The 18,029-nt window shown below is 43.3% G+C and overlaps 1 protein-coding gene across 5 annotated transcripts in view; it reads right to left on the bottom strand.

Annotated features, from left to right (window-relative positions):
• Positions 1-280: 280 nt before the first annotated feature.
• LOC148219765 (uncharacterized) overlaps positions 281-18,029 on the bottom strand; it is a 29,416-nt gene continuing 11,667 nt past the window's right edge. For 2 of the 5 annotated variants that reach the window (XM_088157239.1, XM_088157242.1), the window contains 2 exons: positions 17,674-17,887; positions 281-9,287 (listed from right to left, as the gene is read on the bottom strand). In XM_088157239.1, coding sequence (XP_088013365.1) covers positions 1,993-3,102 — 1,110 coding nt within the window. In that variant the 5' untranslated portion in view covers positions 3,103-9,287; positions 17,674-17,887 and the 3' untranslated portion in view covers positions 281-1,992. The other 3 variants (XM_088157238.1, XM_088157240.1, XM_088157241.1) reach the window with 2 other exon arrangements.

Below are 18,029 nucleotides of genomic sequence, written 5' to 3'. Positions count from 1 at the left end.
ACATGCAGAGTGACTGTCTTAACGAGAGCTGATGGGACAGCTAAGGGTCCCTATATAGCAAAGAAATACTTCAGTGGCCCTCAGATGCCTCTGTCTCTCAGTCGTTTCTTTTCCTCCCCTCTGCTGAGGATAAGACCAGAGCTAACTGAGTGGTGCCATGGATGATTGTCTGATCTGATTGTTGGTGACAGCAGCACCCTAAAGTTTAAATGACAGCCATGAGATCAGAGGAGCCTGGAAATTAATTAGTCACCTGTCTCGGTTTGAAAGACAAGTATTTGCTAAGGAAAGGCGAGAACCCCTTTCCTGAGATGCAGAGTGCAACCCCCTCCCTTCTAATTATTATAGTTTGAAATCAGAGGCTTTCAGGCAGAAGATATGGGGATAGGAATAACAGTTCTTTCTAACAAGGCAAAACAGCGGAAACAACGACAGCTATAAAAATTGACAAGAAAACAGAACAGTAGAGCTCAGTTCCAGTCCCTTTCTGGCCACAGGCTCCCTCCCCCTGCACTCAGTTACCGGTGCTGTGGGCAGGGCAGGTCCCGCGCAGTCAAAGAGGGCTGGAGTGATGGTGGCAGCGGCCCAGGGGTGAGAGGGATGGAGTAGCAACTCCCCCTTCATGGTTGGTCATGGTGCTCGGCACAGTGTCCAGAGGCAGAAGAATGAGGTGAGAAGGCAGCAGAGCGGTGTTCGGAGACAGGGAATGTGGCTCTCAGTGCTGGGATGGTGGGGAAGATGCTAGATCAGAGCACGGGCTGTCCTCCTCTCACTCCATGAACCAAGCAATAGGAAGAGAGACGCCCAGGCCCCTGTCCCACCTTTTCCTTTCCGACGTCCCCCTATCCCCCACCCTCCTGCAAGAGAAAACTATTGCTATTAAGGTGTAGCCACAAATACTTAGCATAAAAATGGGAAAAATTCCACAGAAAGAAAAGGGAACAATTCAACCCCAAACATTATCCACCCCTGAATATTTCCATACTAATATGCTATATCAAATTAAACCTGTTACATTATATACATACATGCAGTTACAGATACAGGCACAGTACCCTAGGCATTTCACCCTAAAACAAGTTCTCCTTGGGGTATGCATCGGGTCTCTCCATTCTTTTGCATCACCCAATAGGTGTAACCTGGTCCCTGAGCGAATACAACACCCCGGATGGGATTGTCTTTGCTGGAGGCAGGATTCACCCAAACAGTTTTTCCTAGCATACCTCTCGTTTGTACCACTGGAACCTTATCTCCATCTGGTATTCCCAAGGGCTCAGATTGGGCAGGGCTGGCTCAGTTAGTGGAACCTCGGGTGTTCACTAACCAGGTGGCCTTTGGTAGATGAATCTCCCAGTTCTTGAAAGTTCCCCCACCCAGTGCCTTCAAGGTGGTTTTAAGCAGGCCATTGCACCGTTCAACTTTCCCTGCAGTGGGTGCATGGTAGGGGATATGGTACACCCGCTCAATGCCGTGTTCTCTAGCCCAGGTGTTTATAAGGCTGTTCTTGAAATGAGTCCCACTGTCTGACTCAATTCTCTCAGGGGTACCATGCCTCCAAAGAACTTGTTTTTCCAGGCCCAGGATGGTGTTCCGAGCAGTGGCATGAGGCACAGGGTAGGTCTCCAACCATCCAGTGGTGGCTTCCACCATGGTCAGTACATAGCGCTTGCCCTGGCGGGTTTGAGGCAGTGTGATGTAGTCAATCTGCCAGGCCTCTCCATACTTATATTTGGACCATCATCCCCCATACCAGAGGGGCTTCACCCGCTTGGCTTGCTTGATGGCAGCGCATGTCTCACAGTCATGGATAACTTGAGAAATACTGTCCATGGTTAGATTTACCCCTCATGCCCACTTATATGTGGCATCTCTACCCTGGTGGCCTGAGGCATCATGGGCCCATCGAGCCAGGAACAACTCTCCCTTGTGCTCCCAATCTAAATCTATCTTTGACACCTCTATCTGTGCCCCCTGATCTACCTGCTCATTGTGTCAGTGCTCCTCATTAGCCTGACTCTTGGGGACATGGGCATCTATGTGATGGACTTTTACAGGCAGTTTCTCTACTCGAGTGGCAATGTCTTTCCACTCATTGGCAGCCCAGATTGGTTTTCCCCTACGTTGCCAGCCAGCCTTTTTCCACCTTTCCAGCCATCCCCACAGAGCATTGGCTACCATCCATGAGTCAGTGTAAAGGTAGAGCTCTGGCCACTTCTCTCTTTCAGCAATGTCCAGGGCCATCTGAACAGCTTTGAGTTCAGCAAGTTGACTTGATCCACCTTCTCCTTTGGTAGCTTGTGCAACCTGTTGTGTGGGGTTCCATACGGCTGCTTTCCACTTCCAGTTCATCCCTGCAATGCGGCAGGAACCATCAGTGAAAAGAGCATAGCGTGTTTCATCTGCTGACAGTTGGTTATATGGTGGAGCTTCTTTGGCCCGGGTCGCTTGTTCCTGTTCCTCTTCGTCAGCAAGACCAAAGTTTTCACCTTCCAGCCAGTTGGTAATTATCTCCAAAATCCCAGGGCGATTCGGGTTTCCAATACGGGCGCATTGTGTGATGAGGGCAATCCACTTGCTCCATGTGGCGTCAGTGGCATGGTGGGTTGAGGGAACCTTTCCTTTAAACATCCACCCCAGCACTGGCAGTCGGGGTGCCAGGAGGAGTTGTTTTTCCGTGCCAACCACCTCTGAGGCAGCTTGAACTCCTTCATAGGCGGCCAAGATCTCCTTCTCTGTTGGAGTGTAGTTGGCCTCGGACCCTCTGTAACTTCGGCTCCAGAATCCCAGTGGTCGGCCTTGAGTCTCACCAGGCACCTTCTGCCAAAGGCTCCAGGACAGACCATGGTTCCCGGCTGCAGAGTAGAGCACGTTCTTCACATCTGGTCCCGTCTTGACTGGGCCAAGGGCTACTGCATGAGCAATCTCTTGCTTGATCTGGGTGAAGGCTTGCTGCTGCTCAGGGCCCCAGTGGAAATCGTTCTTCTTGCGGGTGACCAGGTAAAGAGGGCTCACAATCTGGCTGTACTCAGGAATGTGCATTCTCCAAAAGCCTATGGCATCTAGGAAAGCTTGTGTTTCTTTCTTGCTGGTTGGTGGAGACATTGCAGTAATCTTCTTGATGACCTCACTGGGAATCTGGCGCCATCCCTCTTGTCACTTTACTCCCAGGAACTGGATCTCTCAGGCAGGCCCTTTGACTTTGTTCTTTTTAATGGCAAAGCCAGCTCCCAGCAGAATTTGAATAATCTTTTCTCCTTTTTGAAATGCCTCCATTGCCATGTCCCCCCACACAATGATGTCATCAATGTACTGCAGATATTCTGGAGCTCCACCCTTCTCCAGTGTAGCCTGGATCAGTCCATGACAGATGGTGAGAATGTGTTTCCACCCCTGGGGCAGTCGGTTCCATGTGTACTGCACACCCCTCCGTGTGAAAGCGAACTGAGGCCTGCACTCTACTGCCAGAGGCATGGAGAAAAATGCATTGGCGATGGTGGCATACCACTTTGCTGCCTTGGACTCCAGCTCGTACTGCAGTTCCAGCATGTCCGGCACGGCAGCGCTCAGTGGTGGAGTCACCTCATTCAATGCACGATAGTCCACAGTCAATCTCCATTCTCCTTCCGATTTACGCACAGGCCAGATGGGGCTGTTGAAGGGTGAGTGGGTTTTGCTGACCACCCCTTGGCTCTCCAGCTCACGGATCATATTGTGGATGAGGATCACGGCATCTCGATTCATCTGGTACTGCCAGCGGTGCACTGTCGAGGTGGCAATTGACTGAGACTACCTTCACTTTAGTGGAGTTCCCTCTGTTGGTGTTCCCCTCCCTGAGTTTGCGCACCCGTGCTGCCAGGACAGAAGTGGGTTTCCCATCCCACCTTCTCATGTCTTCCCCGTGGTCACATAGAAAAAACCACAGGTCAGCACATGGGGTGTACCCTCTCTCCCTAGCTGGGGGGCGTTGGGCTCTACTTTTGGGGTCCATGACTCTCACTGGTGCTGCACTGATCTTCCTCACCTCTTCCCTTATCTCCTTCATCTCCTCCTTAAACTCCTCTCTGAGGTCCTTAGCCACAGCAGAGACATGAGCCTGCACTGGGCCAGCCATCATACTCTGATAATTCCTGAGCCTGTTGGCAACAGAACCCACTGTCACTTGGTTGGTATCAGCATCAATCATTGCAATAAAGGGGGTATATTGAGATGGGCCCAGGTTTGCCAGATTCCACAACATCTGCCCTGTGCACCTGACCTTGTCAGGGTCATTGTCATGCTGTCCATCCCTCCCAAAGAGCACCTCCAGTACTGCCACTTCTCTCAGCTTTTGGATCCCTTGTTCCCCTTTTCTACCCCTCTCTCAATGCCCTCAGGCAATGCCCCACGTTGGGCGCCAAAAGTTGTCTTGGTTTGAAAGACAGGTATGGTCTAAGGAAAGGCAAGAGCCCCTTTTCTGCGATGCAGAGTGCAACCTCCCTCCCTTTTAATTATTTTAGGTCCAATTCAGACACCTTCAGGCAGGAGATATGGGGATAGGAATAACAGTTCTTTACTGGTATCTAACAAAGCAGAAAAACAACAACAGCTATAAAAATTGGCGACAGAAACAGTCTAGCTCCGCTCCAGTCCCTTCTGGCCGCAGGCCGTCTCCCTGTGCTGTTACCGGTGCTGTGGGGGCAGGGCAGGTCCCGCGCAGTTGAAGAGGGCTGGGTGATGGCGGCCGCGGCCCAGGGGAGAGAGGGGATGGGGAAAGTTACTCCCCCCTCACGGTGTCGGTCGTGGTGCTCAGCAGAGTGTCCGGAGGTAGTAGGGTGAGCTAGGAGAGCAGCAGAGCGATGTCCAAAGGCAGGGAGCGTGGATCTCAGTGCTGGGATGGCAGGGGAAGATGCCAGAGCAGAGCCCAGGTTGTCTTCCCACTCCAGGAGCCAAGCGAGAGAGAGCCCCGCTCCAGACCCCCCATCCCACCTTTCCTTTTCCGGTTCCCCCCCGCTCCCCCTCCAGCCACCCCCCTACGAGAGAACATTATCTGTCGTTTTAAGGTGTAGCCACAATTACTTAGCATAACAATGGGAGAAATTCCACAGAAACAAAAGCGAAGCATTCAACCCCCAACAGCCAGTCAATGTATCAGGCCACAGAATTGATGGATTGGTTCCACATATGGTCCTCTAATTTTAATTAAATCAAATACAGGCAGCTGACACTGCTTCCAGAGTCAGCACAGTGACAAAGACAGTTCTGGGCACCACCAAATTTCATTCACCCTGAACCAGCCATGAAAACTGTCTGAGACAGCCTGTGTAAAAGCTGACTGCTCTGCTTTGGGAAAGTCTTCAAATCACCATATTTGCATTATCCACCTTTACCAGCCTTAAAGAAGGGCTCAATGGCAATAATCCAGATAAACCAGCCTGGATGGCATGACTGGAGTGGGGTAGGTGGGAAGCAATAAAGAGCCCTAGAGAAGCCAAAGCTCAGGATCCCCATTTCTAACCACAGAAATGGGATGGGATTTTTTTGGTACCCACCTCAGCAGCAAGATATTTGACAAACTGTATCTTGAAAAACAATTTAAGGAATGTGAGCTCTTTTCCGTCAGAGACACAAATCATAATTTTGATGAGACACCAAGCAGTGAAGAATATGTGGAATCTATTTCTTAAAAAATGCCCCCCAGTAGGTAGTAAGAATGGTTCCCTTTTAATTCCTAACACAGGTGAAAGGAAATTTTTCTCATGATTCATTTGATGATTTTTCATCAATGCCTTCTATATCATTGAAATATTCTCTATTCTCCTAGACATCTTTAACATCTCCTCCAACTGGAGGCACTCCCACCCTTGTAAAGCACTCATGGTCATGAAGGCATATCATTAACCTCATTACAAAAAACCTATTATTTTTTCCATTGTTTAGAAAAGCCTCAAAATATTCCACAGTGTATTTTTAACCATTCATTCAGTTCATATTCAACTGAGTTTCACAAAAGTTTTTAAGGTAATTGGTAGAACCCATTTTTCCTGGACACAATTCCTCAGTACCTGTAAACTCTTCTTACTTTACTGGTAATTCAAACCCTTAGAAAAGGATGTGATGCATTCAATCTTTGGTTGTTGTTTTTTGTTTGGTTGTTTTTTTGTTCTTTTTGGAGGGAAGGGATTTGTTTTTTGGAGGTTTGTTTGTTTGTTAGCTTGTTTGTTTTGTGTACAGGGGTGGTTTAACATGTTAAGTAGGTTTTTTGGCATTTCCCACAAATTAAAAGCAAGCTTTTAATTTTTACAAAATTACACTTTTGGTAACTTCTTTCATGCCTATCATCTGCAGTATCAGAGCTCTTAATTGTGCACTTAGTCTGACAAGTTCTTTTTTTCTTTCTCTGTCTGCTTGTTTCGCTTATTCCCCTTTTTTCTTTTTTATTTGTTCTAAATAGGAGATAGTGAGATCCCTAAAAATGATAAATTATCTCAGCAACATCAGACTATTTACAAATAGTTTTCTGTTTTCTGTCTGTTTCTGTCTTCTCTCTGTCTTATTGATGTAAGTCTGTGTGATATGCAATTTTAATTTTCATGTAGAAGCTTCTCAAGAGATGGCTCTGCTGTTAGCAGCTGCTGTCTTGTGTTAAGAAAAGTTCTTATCAGATTAAGTACTTCCAAACCAAGTCATGTTAGAATAATGCAACCCTTTTTATTGCACATCTTTCTGGTGCCAACCACAGAGAAGAGCCATTACCGTTTTCTTTATATTTTCTCAATATATCCAGATGGTTTTGGCACTGGTGGAAGTGGGGTTTTTTTTACCTTTCAGTCAGGGAAGCAGTAATCTTGCCTTTTTCCACTGATTTTTTTCCGTCTTTGCTTCCAAAGCCACACAAGTAGAGCTCCCAGGCATGCATGCAGTACATGATAAGCAACATGCAACACACAGTCTGCTCATTTGTTCTGACATTTTTGGAGAGGAAAGTGCCTCATCCTATAATTTCCAGACCAGAAGCCAAGAAACTGACTGTGATTTCAACATGTGATTCAATATTTGGTCCAGACTTGAAATCAACCTGCATGAGTGGGCTCAACTGGGATATGTTGAATAATGAGGACAGAGCTGCAAAGGACACACTACAAGTATTGTGCCATTGAATGCAGCAGGAAAGACAAGGCCCAGTACTCTAAATATTAGGCCTGTTGGAGGAAGGGAAATGCTTGTCCACTTTGTTGCTACATTTAACTCCCTGGCTTGAGATACGAGAGACGTGAGAGCTGCACAGAACACAACACCACCAGAACAACAGTGGAGAGTCTCTGCTGGCTGTGGGCAGACTGGAGCAGCTGTGTTGGCTGGGAAATCTGCTCCAAGATGTGTCTGAGCTCTTGTGCCCGGCTGTGGAGTGTACTGTGCACTGAGAAGTCTCACCCTGTGCCACCACAAGCTGGGGAATCACAGCTGGGCATGGAGACAGTACCACTGCTGCCACCTTACCTGATGTCATACCTGGAACCCTGCAATTTCCATGGAGGATGTCTTAGCAGCTAACATTGCTTGAGGCGGAACTGTATAATCTAGCTGCTTACCACACTGGGAGGAGCTCCTCACACTGAGGTCTCTGTTGATGCTGCTAATACTCAGAAACCCAAACTTCAGAAAGGATTTGAATGTTAGATATATATGGTGGCAAATAAATCTATGGTCTTCTCACAAATATACTGTTTAACTTCAGTTACTGATCTTTATCTCTTAATGACCAAAATAATAATCAAGGTAGAAGCAGTGCTCCCTCTCAACATTTCAATACTTTTAAGATTGTAATAGTATTTTAATTCAGCATAGCTAATGTGTCACATGGAATAGATAGAAAAATTGTTCCATATGTAGACTCAAGAAAGCACACCCAAGACAGCTGTACCCATTCTGTCTCAACACGAGATATTGTTCATGTCCCAGCTAAGCACTTTATGACAGTGATTGTATCTAGCGTCCTGATAAGTGAATATTTGTGAAACTTACACAAATCTCTCACATAGATCTTCATGATAATAAATTATATTTATCTTTTTCAACGTTGTTGCATACTTGTCATTTTGTCTGTGATGTATCTAACTAGAGATCAATTAATCCAACTATGATATTAAACAGCTAAATAAACCATCACACTCAGTGCATTGCAACTCTCTTGTTATCTCCTGCTTGCTCAAAGTCACAAATTTTCCTTTGTGCTTAAGCTTTTGTGTTCAGAAATGCTTCTTCTGAAGATGGATTTTAAAGGCTACCAAAGTCAATACGTTTCCACCAATACCTGCAATATGATGTTGATGGAAATGTATACCAAAAATATAGAGGCAGAGAGAGAACAACTCTTCAGTTTGACTGGTAAAGATAGAAGGAAGACCAAACCCTGGATCATCTAAACCTTGAATTTTCACTTAGGGGCACCATTCAATTTTCACCATTTTAAGTTTCCACCAAAAGAATATATGTTGATCAAGTCATCCAGAGAGGGACAAATCCTCTAAGCTCCCAAATTCCTATATTTATTTTCATTTTCTCCAGCTACTCAGTTCAGTCCTAAAAACCATGAAGATGAAAAGAAAGAAGAGGAAAGTGTGAGCCAAATTTCTCTGCTCTTGGCCTCATAACAAGGCCCAGATTTCTGCTGTAAAGAAGAAAAGCTGATGCCACATACAGAAATAATGCCAGGTTAGCTGAGAATTAGCAGAAGCAATAATAACTAGTGATAACATTTGCAAGGAAGCAAACTCAAACTTACCAAGCTAGTTTGGAGATAAGTGTCCCTATTACTGTGGCATGTATGATACTCCACTAGAGGTAGATTACTGGAAAGATCCAAGTGTAAATAGCTAAATCTATTTGAAAATGTCCTGTGATGAAGGTCAGGTTTGTAGGAGAGATGCATATAGAATAATAAAATTATTTGGTTTGGAAATTAACCTGAAAGGTTATCTAATTCCAACCCTACTTCCATGGACAGTAGGGACATCTTCCACTTCATCAGGTCCCTCAAAGCCCCATCCAGACTGGCCCTGAACATTTCTAGGGATGGGGCAACCACAGTTTCTCAGGACAATCTATGCTAGTGTCTTACCACCTGAACAAGAATTGTTCTCCTGTAGCCCCTTTAGGCACTCGAAGAAGCTCTGAAGTGTCTCGAGAGAGCTTTGTCCTCTCTGCAAGCTGTCTGGGCTAATGCTCTCTTTCCAGCAGCTGCGTATCTTGTCTGCTTAAATCCTGCAGGCCAGACTCCTTACTCTTCTTTTTCTTCATTCTGGAGCATCCTTAAAGAGAGTGAATACAAAACATGAAAAATTAAATTAGTCAAGAACTAGGATTTAAGCATGTAAATGTAAATTTCACTGTCTCTGAGGTCAGGTCTGCTTAATGCTGGGCTTTCTGCACTCTATTCAGTGCCCTACAGTCCTCCTTGATTGCATGAGCTACTTTTAGGTAAGTTCATCTGATGCTTGTGTGTATTTCTGCCATGTCTTCTGCACAGCACCAGCTGAATCTGAAGGCCAAGTGAGGTAATAGTAAGTAGGAATCTACTTACTATTTGCTCTACATTTTTATTCCCTTGCTACTGATCCTTTAGCAATTACTTCTAGGCCACTGGAAAACAAAATATGTATTAATGCTTCTCTATGCTAAAATAGAAGGAAATGTGTCTCACAGTTTAAAATGCTATCAGTTTCATTTGAAAATAAGTCATTTGAATTTATTGTAATTTTTGTAATGGAATAATCCATCAAATTACACAATTTTAATTGAAGAGTGGCCCTGTACAGAAGCCAGTGAGAAATGTTATGCAGCTTCATTATATTAATCAGAGAAATCTAGTCTTGTGATATGCAAGCAGAGGACATCACTGTTTTTTTTACATAGGAGGACAAAGAGAAGACCAGACAGCTTCCTGTGATTTGTATGTGACCTCTGTGGCATGATTTTATTACAGTGTCTGAGTCCTCACAGAATTAAATATATTCTTGCAAAACATTTTTTCAATTTAGTTTTGGTCTCAGGATTTATAGAGCTGAATCCCCAAACAGTTCCTAGCTGTACAGAGTTCCCTGTAGGTTCAGTCCAGAACACAGGTGTTGGAGGTTGAATTATGCCCTTTTCTTTCAGTGGAATTTTCTCCCATTGTTATGCTAAGTAATTGTGGCTACACCTTAAAAAGACAGATAATATTCTCTCGTAGGGGGGTGGCTGGAGGGGGAGGGGGGGGAACCGGAAAAGGAAAGGTGGGATGGGGGGTCTGGAGCGGGGCTCTCTCTCTCACTTGGCTCGTTGGAGTGGGAAGACAACCTGGGCTCTGCTCTGGCATCTTCCCCTGCCATCCCAGCACTGAGATCCACGCTCCCTGCCTTTGGACATCGCTCTGCTGCTCTCCCATCTCACCCTACTACCTCCAGACACTCTGCTGAGCACCACGACCGACACCGTGAGGGGGGAGTAACTTTCCCCATCCCCTCTCTCCCCTGGGCCGCAGCCGGCATCACTCCAGCCCTCTTCAACTGCGCGGGACCTGCCCTGTCCCCACAGCACCGGTAACAGCACAGGGAGACGGCCTGCGGCCAGAAGGGACTGGAGCAGAGCTAGACTGTTCTGTTCTGTTGTCAATTTTTATACCTGTTGTTGTTTTCTGCCTTGTTAGATACCAGTAAAGAACTGTTATTCCTATCCCCATATCTCCTGCCTGAACGCGTCTGAATTGGACCTAAAATAATTAAAAGGGAGGGAGGTTGCACTCTGCATTGCAGAAAAGGGGCTCCTGCCTTTCCTTAGATCATACCTGTCTTTCAAACCAAGACAACAGGACTGTGCCAGGATTGCTTGGCAGCAGCACAAGAGTCTGGCAAAGTTTAACCGAGCTCTGCCTTCAGGGCAGACCTGACTACTTTTAGCTGTGGTCTTAATAGGGGAGATGCAATATTTTAGGATCAAAAAGTCACCTTTTAGTAGATATTTTCAGCTTCTCCAGTGGTTATAAAAAGAGATAGGTCAGTTGTTCTGGTTAGAAGAAGTAACATTTTGGAAACTCAGTGAGGTTTGACAGAGTAGCTACCTTTTCGTGAGGTGTGACAGAATAACTACATTTTTATGGGCTTTTTTTGGTTTTGCTTTAGTAGGTGAAATATTACGGCTCATTTTGAAAGCAGAAATTTTAAAAGTATCTAAGAATAGTTGTTTCCAACCAGAAGCAGTCACTGCTAGAAAACTCTTGAGATCTGGATGGAAAATTTTCAGTTCAGAGATGTTCCTTTTCACTAGACCTTCATTGTCTGAGTGGTGACTGCAAAATGAGTATCTGGCCAGAGTTTGCATAAGTGTAGTGAAAGGGTAAATGGTCTCTGCAAATAGGCACCTGTACAGTCAGGCACTAAATCTGCAAGCACAGGCATAAAATTGGTCATGGTTTCTATAGGTAGAAATGATGTTTTACAACACCAGTGAGCCTCCCCACTACAGTTCTGGCCAAAAATGGATGACCAAGCCTCAGAAAGCCAAGAAGTCCTTCTGGGTGTATCACCATGGCCTCCTGGTGAAAATCACACAAAAAGGTGATGGGCAAAGACGGTCTCCTCCCTGGGAACCTCACTGGCTGTCATATTTATTTAAAAGGGGAAAAACACCAACTTGGTGACTTTTTCAGACTGGTTTCAAAATTAAATCATTATAATAAACTCAAAATTATATTTATTATTCTATTTTTGAGAAAAAAAAAAGCAACATGGCTGATTTACCACCATTTAAAAAGGTTGAGTCCATAGCTTGGTGTCTTGGGATTGGAGACCTACCCTGTGCCTCATGCCACTGCTTGGAACACCATCTTGGGCCTGGAAAAGCAAGTTCTTTGGAAGCATGGTACCCCTGAGAGACCTGAGTCAGACAACAGGACTCATTTCAAGAACAGCCTTATAAACACCTGGGCTAGAGAACATGGCATTGAATGGATATTACCATGCACCATTTGCAGGGAAATGGACTGTTAAAAATCACCTTGAAAGAATGGGGAGGAGGATCTTTCAAGAATTGGGAGCAGCATTTAGCAAAGGCCACTTAGTTAGTTAACACCCGAGGCTCCATCAGCTGAGCTGGCCCTGCCCAGTCTGAGCCCTGCATATAGTAGATGGAGACAAAGTCCCAGTGGTGCATGTCAAAGGTTTATTAGGGAAGACAGTTTGGATCAATTCTGCCTCGAATACAGACAAACCCATTCATGGGATTGTCTTTGCTCAGGGACCAGGTTGCACATGGTGGATAATGCAGGAAGATGGAATAACACAATGTGTACCTTAGGGAGATCTGATTGTTGGGTGAGAACCATATGTAAATATTACTATTGGATGTCACTGTCATTGTCTGTATACAGCTGTACCCCGTATATATATATATGATGTATGTGTATATATATATATATATATATATATATATATATATATATATATATGATGTATGTGTTTATAAAATTAGAATATATATTAGATACAGTAGTAAGCTGATGTTATGGGGATAAGGGGTGGAATATCTTGGAGTGACTTTATGATGCTTGCATGCCCAAATCATCTGTTCTGTTGGTGTTGAATATTGAGTTCTGCAGCTTTAAGACTGGTTTCAGGAGTGAAGAAGGAGAGAAGAGGTGCAGAGTTTGTTATCAGAGACTGCACCTGCTCGCCTGCATCCTCTCACAGACTGTGTTGTTTGCAGTGGACAGCAGGAGAGAGCTCTCCTTTGGCTTTTGGTTAGTTTTTCTGACTAACTGAGGTAAAGAAGTTCCCTGGACTGTGGTTTTGGGCTTTTATCCCTTTTCCTTGGAATTGTTTGAACCTGCTCTGGACTGAAAACCCAGAAGAGCACCGGGAGCTCACACCTGTGTCCCACCAGGCCTGGCCTGGGCCGTGGCGTTTCCCAGCGCTGGAGGGACTGAGAACAGACTGAGTGAGCCGGGCTGCAACCCACAGGGACACTTCTGAATGTGTCATGTCTTCAGAGCGGTGAGAGGTTTTGTTGTTTAGTATTGTTCATTTTTGTGCTGAGGAGTGCTTTGTCTGTTAAATAAAAAGGTTTTCTCCACTTCTCTCCTAGGAAATATTTTTCCCCAAACTAGTTGGGGGAGTGACTGTTTGAATCTCTTACCTAGAGGGAACCCATTCAGAAGGTTCCTCCCAAATTTTGCCCTAAATCAGGACACTGGACTTCTGTTGCCCATCAAGTATCCAAATGTAATACTGAATGCCCTGAATAGAACAGGACTGAGCCTGCAGGAGAGATCACTGTGGAAACCACCTCCTGATATTTTGTAGGGTTTGTTACAATATAAGAGATGTCTCTGCCTGCATAAAGTTGCAAACAAGACCACATACAGAAGTCAATAATATGGATTTTTGTATAACAGTAAATGTAAAGCAGAGAAACAGAAAGAAACATGAGAAAAGTAGGGGCAAAGGAGAGTGAGAAAGAGTGATTAGGTAGAAAGTTATCGTCACCTGTGTATTCCCACAGCACCTTACTGGTCCTTCTTCACCTTCCTTAGTCTTTGGTGGTGGGGGTCCTGGAATAGTTCTTCTGGAGGAACCATTTTTATACAGCCAAGTCCCAGGTATCCGTGGGGTGAAACAGCCATTACTACAGCTTGGGCTGGCATCTATGTAACCAGTTGCTTCCTTTCTCACAGTTTGCCACCATGTGAATTTTTGCCCTGATAGGTCTTATTTTAAGTTCATACAGTCTGTACAGCAAAATTTTGTCCAGTGCGCTAATTCCAAATCTTCCCCTTCTTTAGAACTGGAATTCAAGCCTTCCTGTTTTGCCATCTGTGCTTGTTGCAAGTTCCTGTTGTGATGGTTTATCCTATGGGGACTTCTTTCTTTAACAGAGTTTTGAGATATGCAGCTGCATTCTCTGTCCTCACAGAGCTCACACAGAGCTCACAGTCCTCACAAGGCTCACCTATGCTTCCCATGCTGGCATCTCTTTCAAGGCAAATTTGGGGAAGGTTTTTCCATTCTCAGTTTTCTTTGTGAGTAGGGAGAAAGTTTGGGTTTTTTTAATCTTTCCAGTATGAAACTATAGCTACCCTTATGCAACCAATGTATCTAGTCACCAGTAAAACAGAAGGAAATCTGGCAATTCCCTCCTCAACCCACTGACTGCAATGACATTAAGGAAAATATCAACACCTGAGTTTTCCATATTAAGAAACATATATTAATTCTGCTTTGTTTCCTTTTTTTTTTTTTTTAATCAAAATGAATTGTAGTGCCTCATGTTACCAAAATATTTCATCTTTTTCTGTAAGGAAAAAATGTGGAAAAAATACCAACAAGGTCCTTCTCTTATCCCATTTTTTGAAAGCCAAGAGACAGGGCAAGCCAAGGAAACTGGTACATGTCTGAAGAATATTTTAAGGCTAGAGGACCAGTCAGCTAGTAATGCAACTGACATTAACATAGCCACTGATACAAAAATAATTTATAGAAAAATCCCAGGTTGTATAATCCTCCAAAAGTTTTCTTTGAAAGGAAAGCAAAGGATATTTAGTGAAAGCTTCCACTCTTTTCAAGGGTGGATACCTCGGGGCAGGGTTCAATTTTGTTCACAGGTTTTTTTGTTGGCTTATTTTTTTTTATGGTGGTGTTTACTCAATATATAATTTTATAATGATGTAATTTACATCTCTATAAATTATATTCGATGTGTCAGAATGCATGTTCCTAAAATATTCTCAAAAGGCACAAAATATATTTCATACATTCCTTGCTAACTCTATGTTATAACATAATTGATACACAGACCACAGAACATCTAAAAATACTCTCTCAGCTTAAAAGATGCCTGCAATTTCTTCTGCTGTGCATAGCTGCAGACCACAGAAACCAATCCAAAAATCCAGCTATGGCAACATACGGGAAGTCGCAGAGAGAGGAAACAACTTTTCACAACCTGACTATTTGCTTTGTTTTACACTGAATGGTCAGCACGTTCACACAGCTCAGCAACAAATTAAATTTCCAGTAAATAGTTTCCTAATGAAAAATATTTTTCCACAATTCTTGCCATTATTGGGCTTTTTACAGTTAATATTGTATAAATCTAAATAAAATAGGAGATACAATTATTGAAAAATTGCTGCTGTGTATGCTACCTTATTTCAAGCTATTTACAATCATTCCAGGAATATTAATACTATTTCTAAAATGAACAGATCTCCATCATTTATTTTTTGAGTCATCACAGAATTGGTTTTGTTTCTTTGTTTTTTTCCTTCCTTACAGTAGTAAAAATTGGTGGTCTATCCTTAATATTCCCCAAATATCACTGAGGTGGCCCATAGAAACAGGCATGAAAGCTTAAGCCATATCATGATTAATTCTTTTCAGCACTATCTTTCTGTGATCTCAGATTTATTACTGCTGCAGTGACTTTCAGCCAAAAGAAAAAAGGGCAGAAAAACTAGATGAGAAGTCTCTAAATTTACTTCAGATGCTCACCTACATTTTAAGATGTAGGAAAGGGAAAAGGGAAACATTTCAGAAGTTCATAGGGAACATGACCCCATGGAGGTAAAGTGGAGAGCATCTCCTGACAGCAGCATGGTGACAGCTTGTCCGCTGCAGGAGCAGGAGGAAGTCAGAGGAGCCAAGTGTGCCCAACAAGCGGAAATGCACAAGGATACAACTCCTCCAATGCCTACAGAAACCAAAAACCATCTGCCCAAAATACCATCACATGGTTGTTGGTCTGCTGTAGACAAGAGTGACATTCCTGGGGTGGAGAGCCTGCGGCCAAGACTGGAAATTTGGGAAGGGAGGAACGACCCCCACACACCACACAGAGCAGATTCCTTCACAAGGAGCAGGTGGAAAAAGCAATTTCAGAAATGACCTGGACTTCCAACATCATCAAATGCAATAATGGCTAGAGAGAATATTCAGTGCTTTGGGAAACATTTATCATATGTGTAGACATCATTAATGTGCCTCTGAAGACACCAACACAGCAGGGAATTTCGGTGGAGAAATTGGCACTTCCCTATTGATCACATCCTCGTGTGCCAGAGATTTTATTTTGATTATGTTTACTCCCAAAGAGGCATTTGCTCCCCCTTACTTGTAGGGCACTCAAAGTCCACCTTTGAAGCCAATGACACACTGCTTGTGACAAAAACAGCCTGGCCTGTGGGTGAAAATCACAAGTCTACTGACATTTGCAGTGCTGGCCTTTGATAGAACTTCACTAAACCACACATGGGGATAGCTAGAGGCAGCACACAATACCGCCTGTGCTAGACCCTCCCAAACCGCTGCTGATATGAGTAGGCTTATGACTGCATGTACAAGATTTTGTTCCCTGGAAAAAAAACCCAAAAACCTATTTGCAACTTGGGGGGAAGGAAAAAAAAGAAAAAAACTCTAGAAAATAACTTTCTCCTTCCAGTGATATCTTTCTTAACCCTGTGAACAGATTGCTGAGATTAACTGGTCTCTTCTTAAAAGAACTTAAAGTTCCTCTGTCTCACATAGCCAAACTCTTTTTTCTTATTGTAGGCAATTACTCACTTCGAGGGTTGTGTCCAAGAATGAAACCCAAATGAACAGACAGGAAGTCGATGGTGTAATTTAGGAGGCCAGCTGTCTGCAGCATGCTGTCATTAGCTAGCTCTTGAAGGTGACCAAGGAATCTAAAATAATGTGGAGAAACACTTTGTGTTTGACATTTTGGCTTTTTTTTTTTTGCTTAAAAATAAGTGGTTTTTTGAAAATCCAGGATCATTCAAAAAGTAGATCTGCTGTGTAACTGAGAGTGAAAGCTATAAATTGATGGGAAGGGGAAACTCCCTCACTCCAAGTAAATGGATAGAATCCTGTGTTTTAAGACCTGATTAAATATTTAAGGTTGTATTGAAAAGAAGCACAGGGAACACGACAGGACAAGCCACTGTAAAATCTTCATGTAAATGGACAGGCATGAGTATTTCTCCAGAGAGGCTTTGATAAATATTATTTTGAGACAACTATTTTGCAAGCCCAATTCATGTGATGATGTGCATTTTGTTTAGAAGACCAGGGTTAAGAGAAGATTAAATAAATTCACTAGGAAAATGAGTGCCAGACTAGAGAGGGAAACTTTCACCTGGAGTACTGGATGCCCTGACCATGGAAGAGTAATGAATGAGCAAGAACAGGAAATGGAGAGGAATAAGCAAACCAAATAGAACTTCTCATCACAAGATCTTTTATCTTTTTTTCTTTCCCATGCAAGATCCCTAATGAGTTAAGACCTAAAGAAAACAGAATATGCTCTAAGCCTTTGCATTTCTGATGCATGAAACTCCCTTCCAACTGGAAGCATGAAACAGCACTATATCCCATCCTTTCTTATTCCAGTTTTGTGCACAGATGACTCCTCGGTTGGCCTAATAGGCAATTTCAAAACTTTCTGTCACAAATATTACCTAATTAAGGTGAAACTGAAAAGCAACTATTGACAGAAAATGGTTTTGTTGTAAAAGAACTGATTTATGCACTTTCTAAACTTGTCCGTTTAAGGAAGAAAAAAATCAGAAAATCTTCGATGACATCTGCTCAGAACCACAGCAAGTGCAAAACTGCAAATCTTACATTGCCAAGCAGTTTCCCATTGATTATAATTTGGAATATTTACCTTTTGCAGCTCCTTGTCTCCTGACAACATTTTTAACTTGTCCTTCCAGCCTTTAACTGTTTATTCCTCTTTGTAATATTGCACATCAGGGCCCATATTTATTTTCAGCATGTTTCCTATTAGCCTCCTCTTTTTCTTCCTGATTTGACACAGATTATCAGATCCAGGTTTGGATTATTACAGGCTGGCTTGAGCAATCCCATAGAACTTTTATCTATATATGAATATATATACATATATATATAAATACACGTATGTATAACCACCAAAAAAGATATATGTATATATATACATGTAAAGAAATACATGTATACATAAAAATTTACTATATATATATAATGTAATATTTACACATA

Source organism: Sturnus vulgaris, chromosome Z (genome assembly GCF_052056855.1).
Source record: "Sturnus vulgaris isolate bStuVul1 chromosome Z, bStuVul1.hap1, whole genome shotgun sequence".
NCBI classification, from domain to species: domain Eukaryota; kingdom Metazoa; phylum Chordata; class Aves; order Passeriformes; family Sturnidae; genus Sturnus; species Sturnus vulgaris.
Note: the sequence above shows the minus strand (reverse complement) of the source record. Positions and strands in the feature narration are given on the sequence as shown.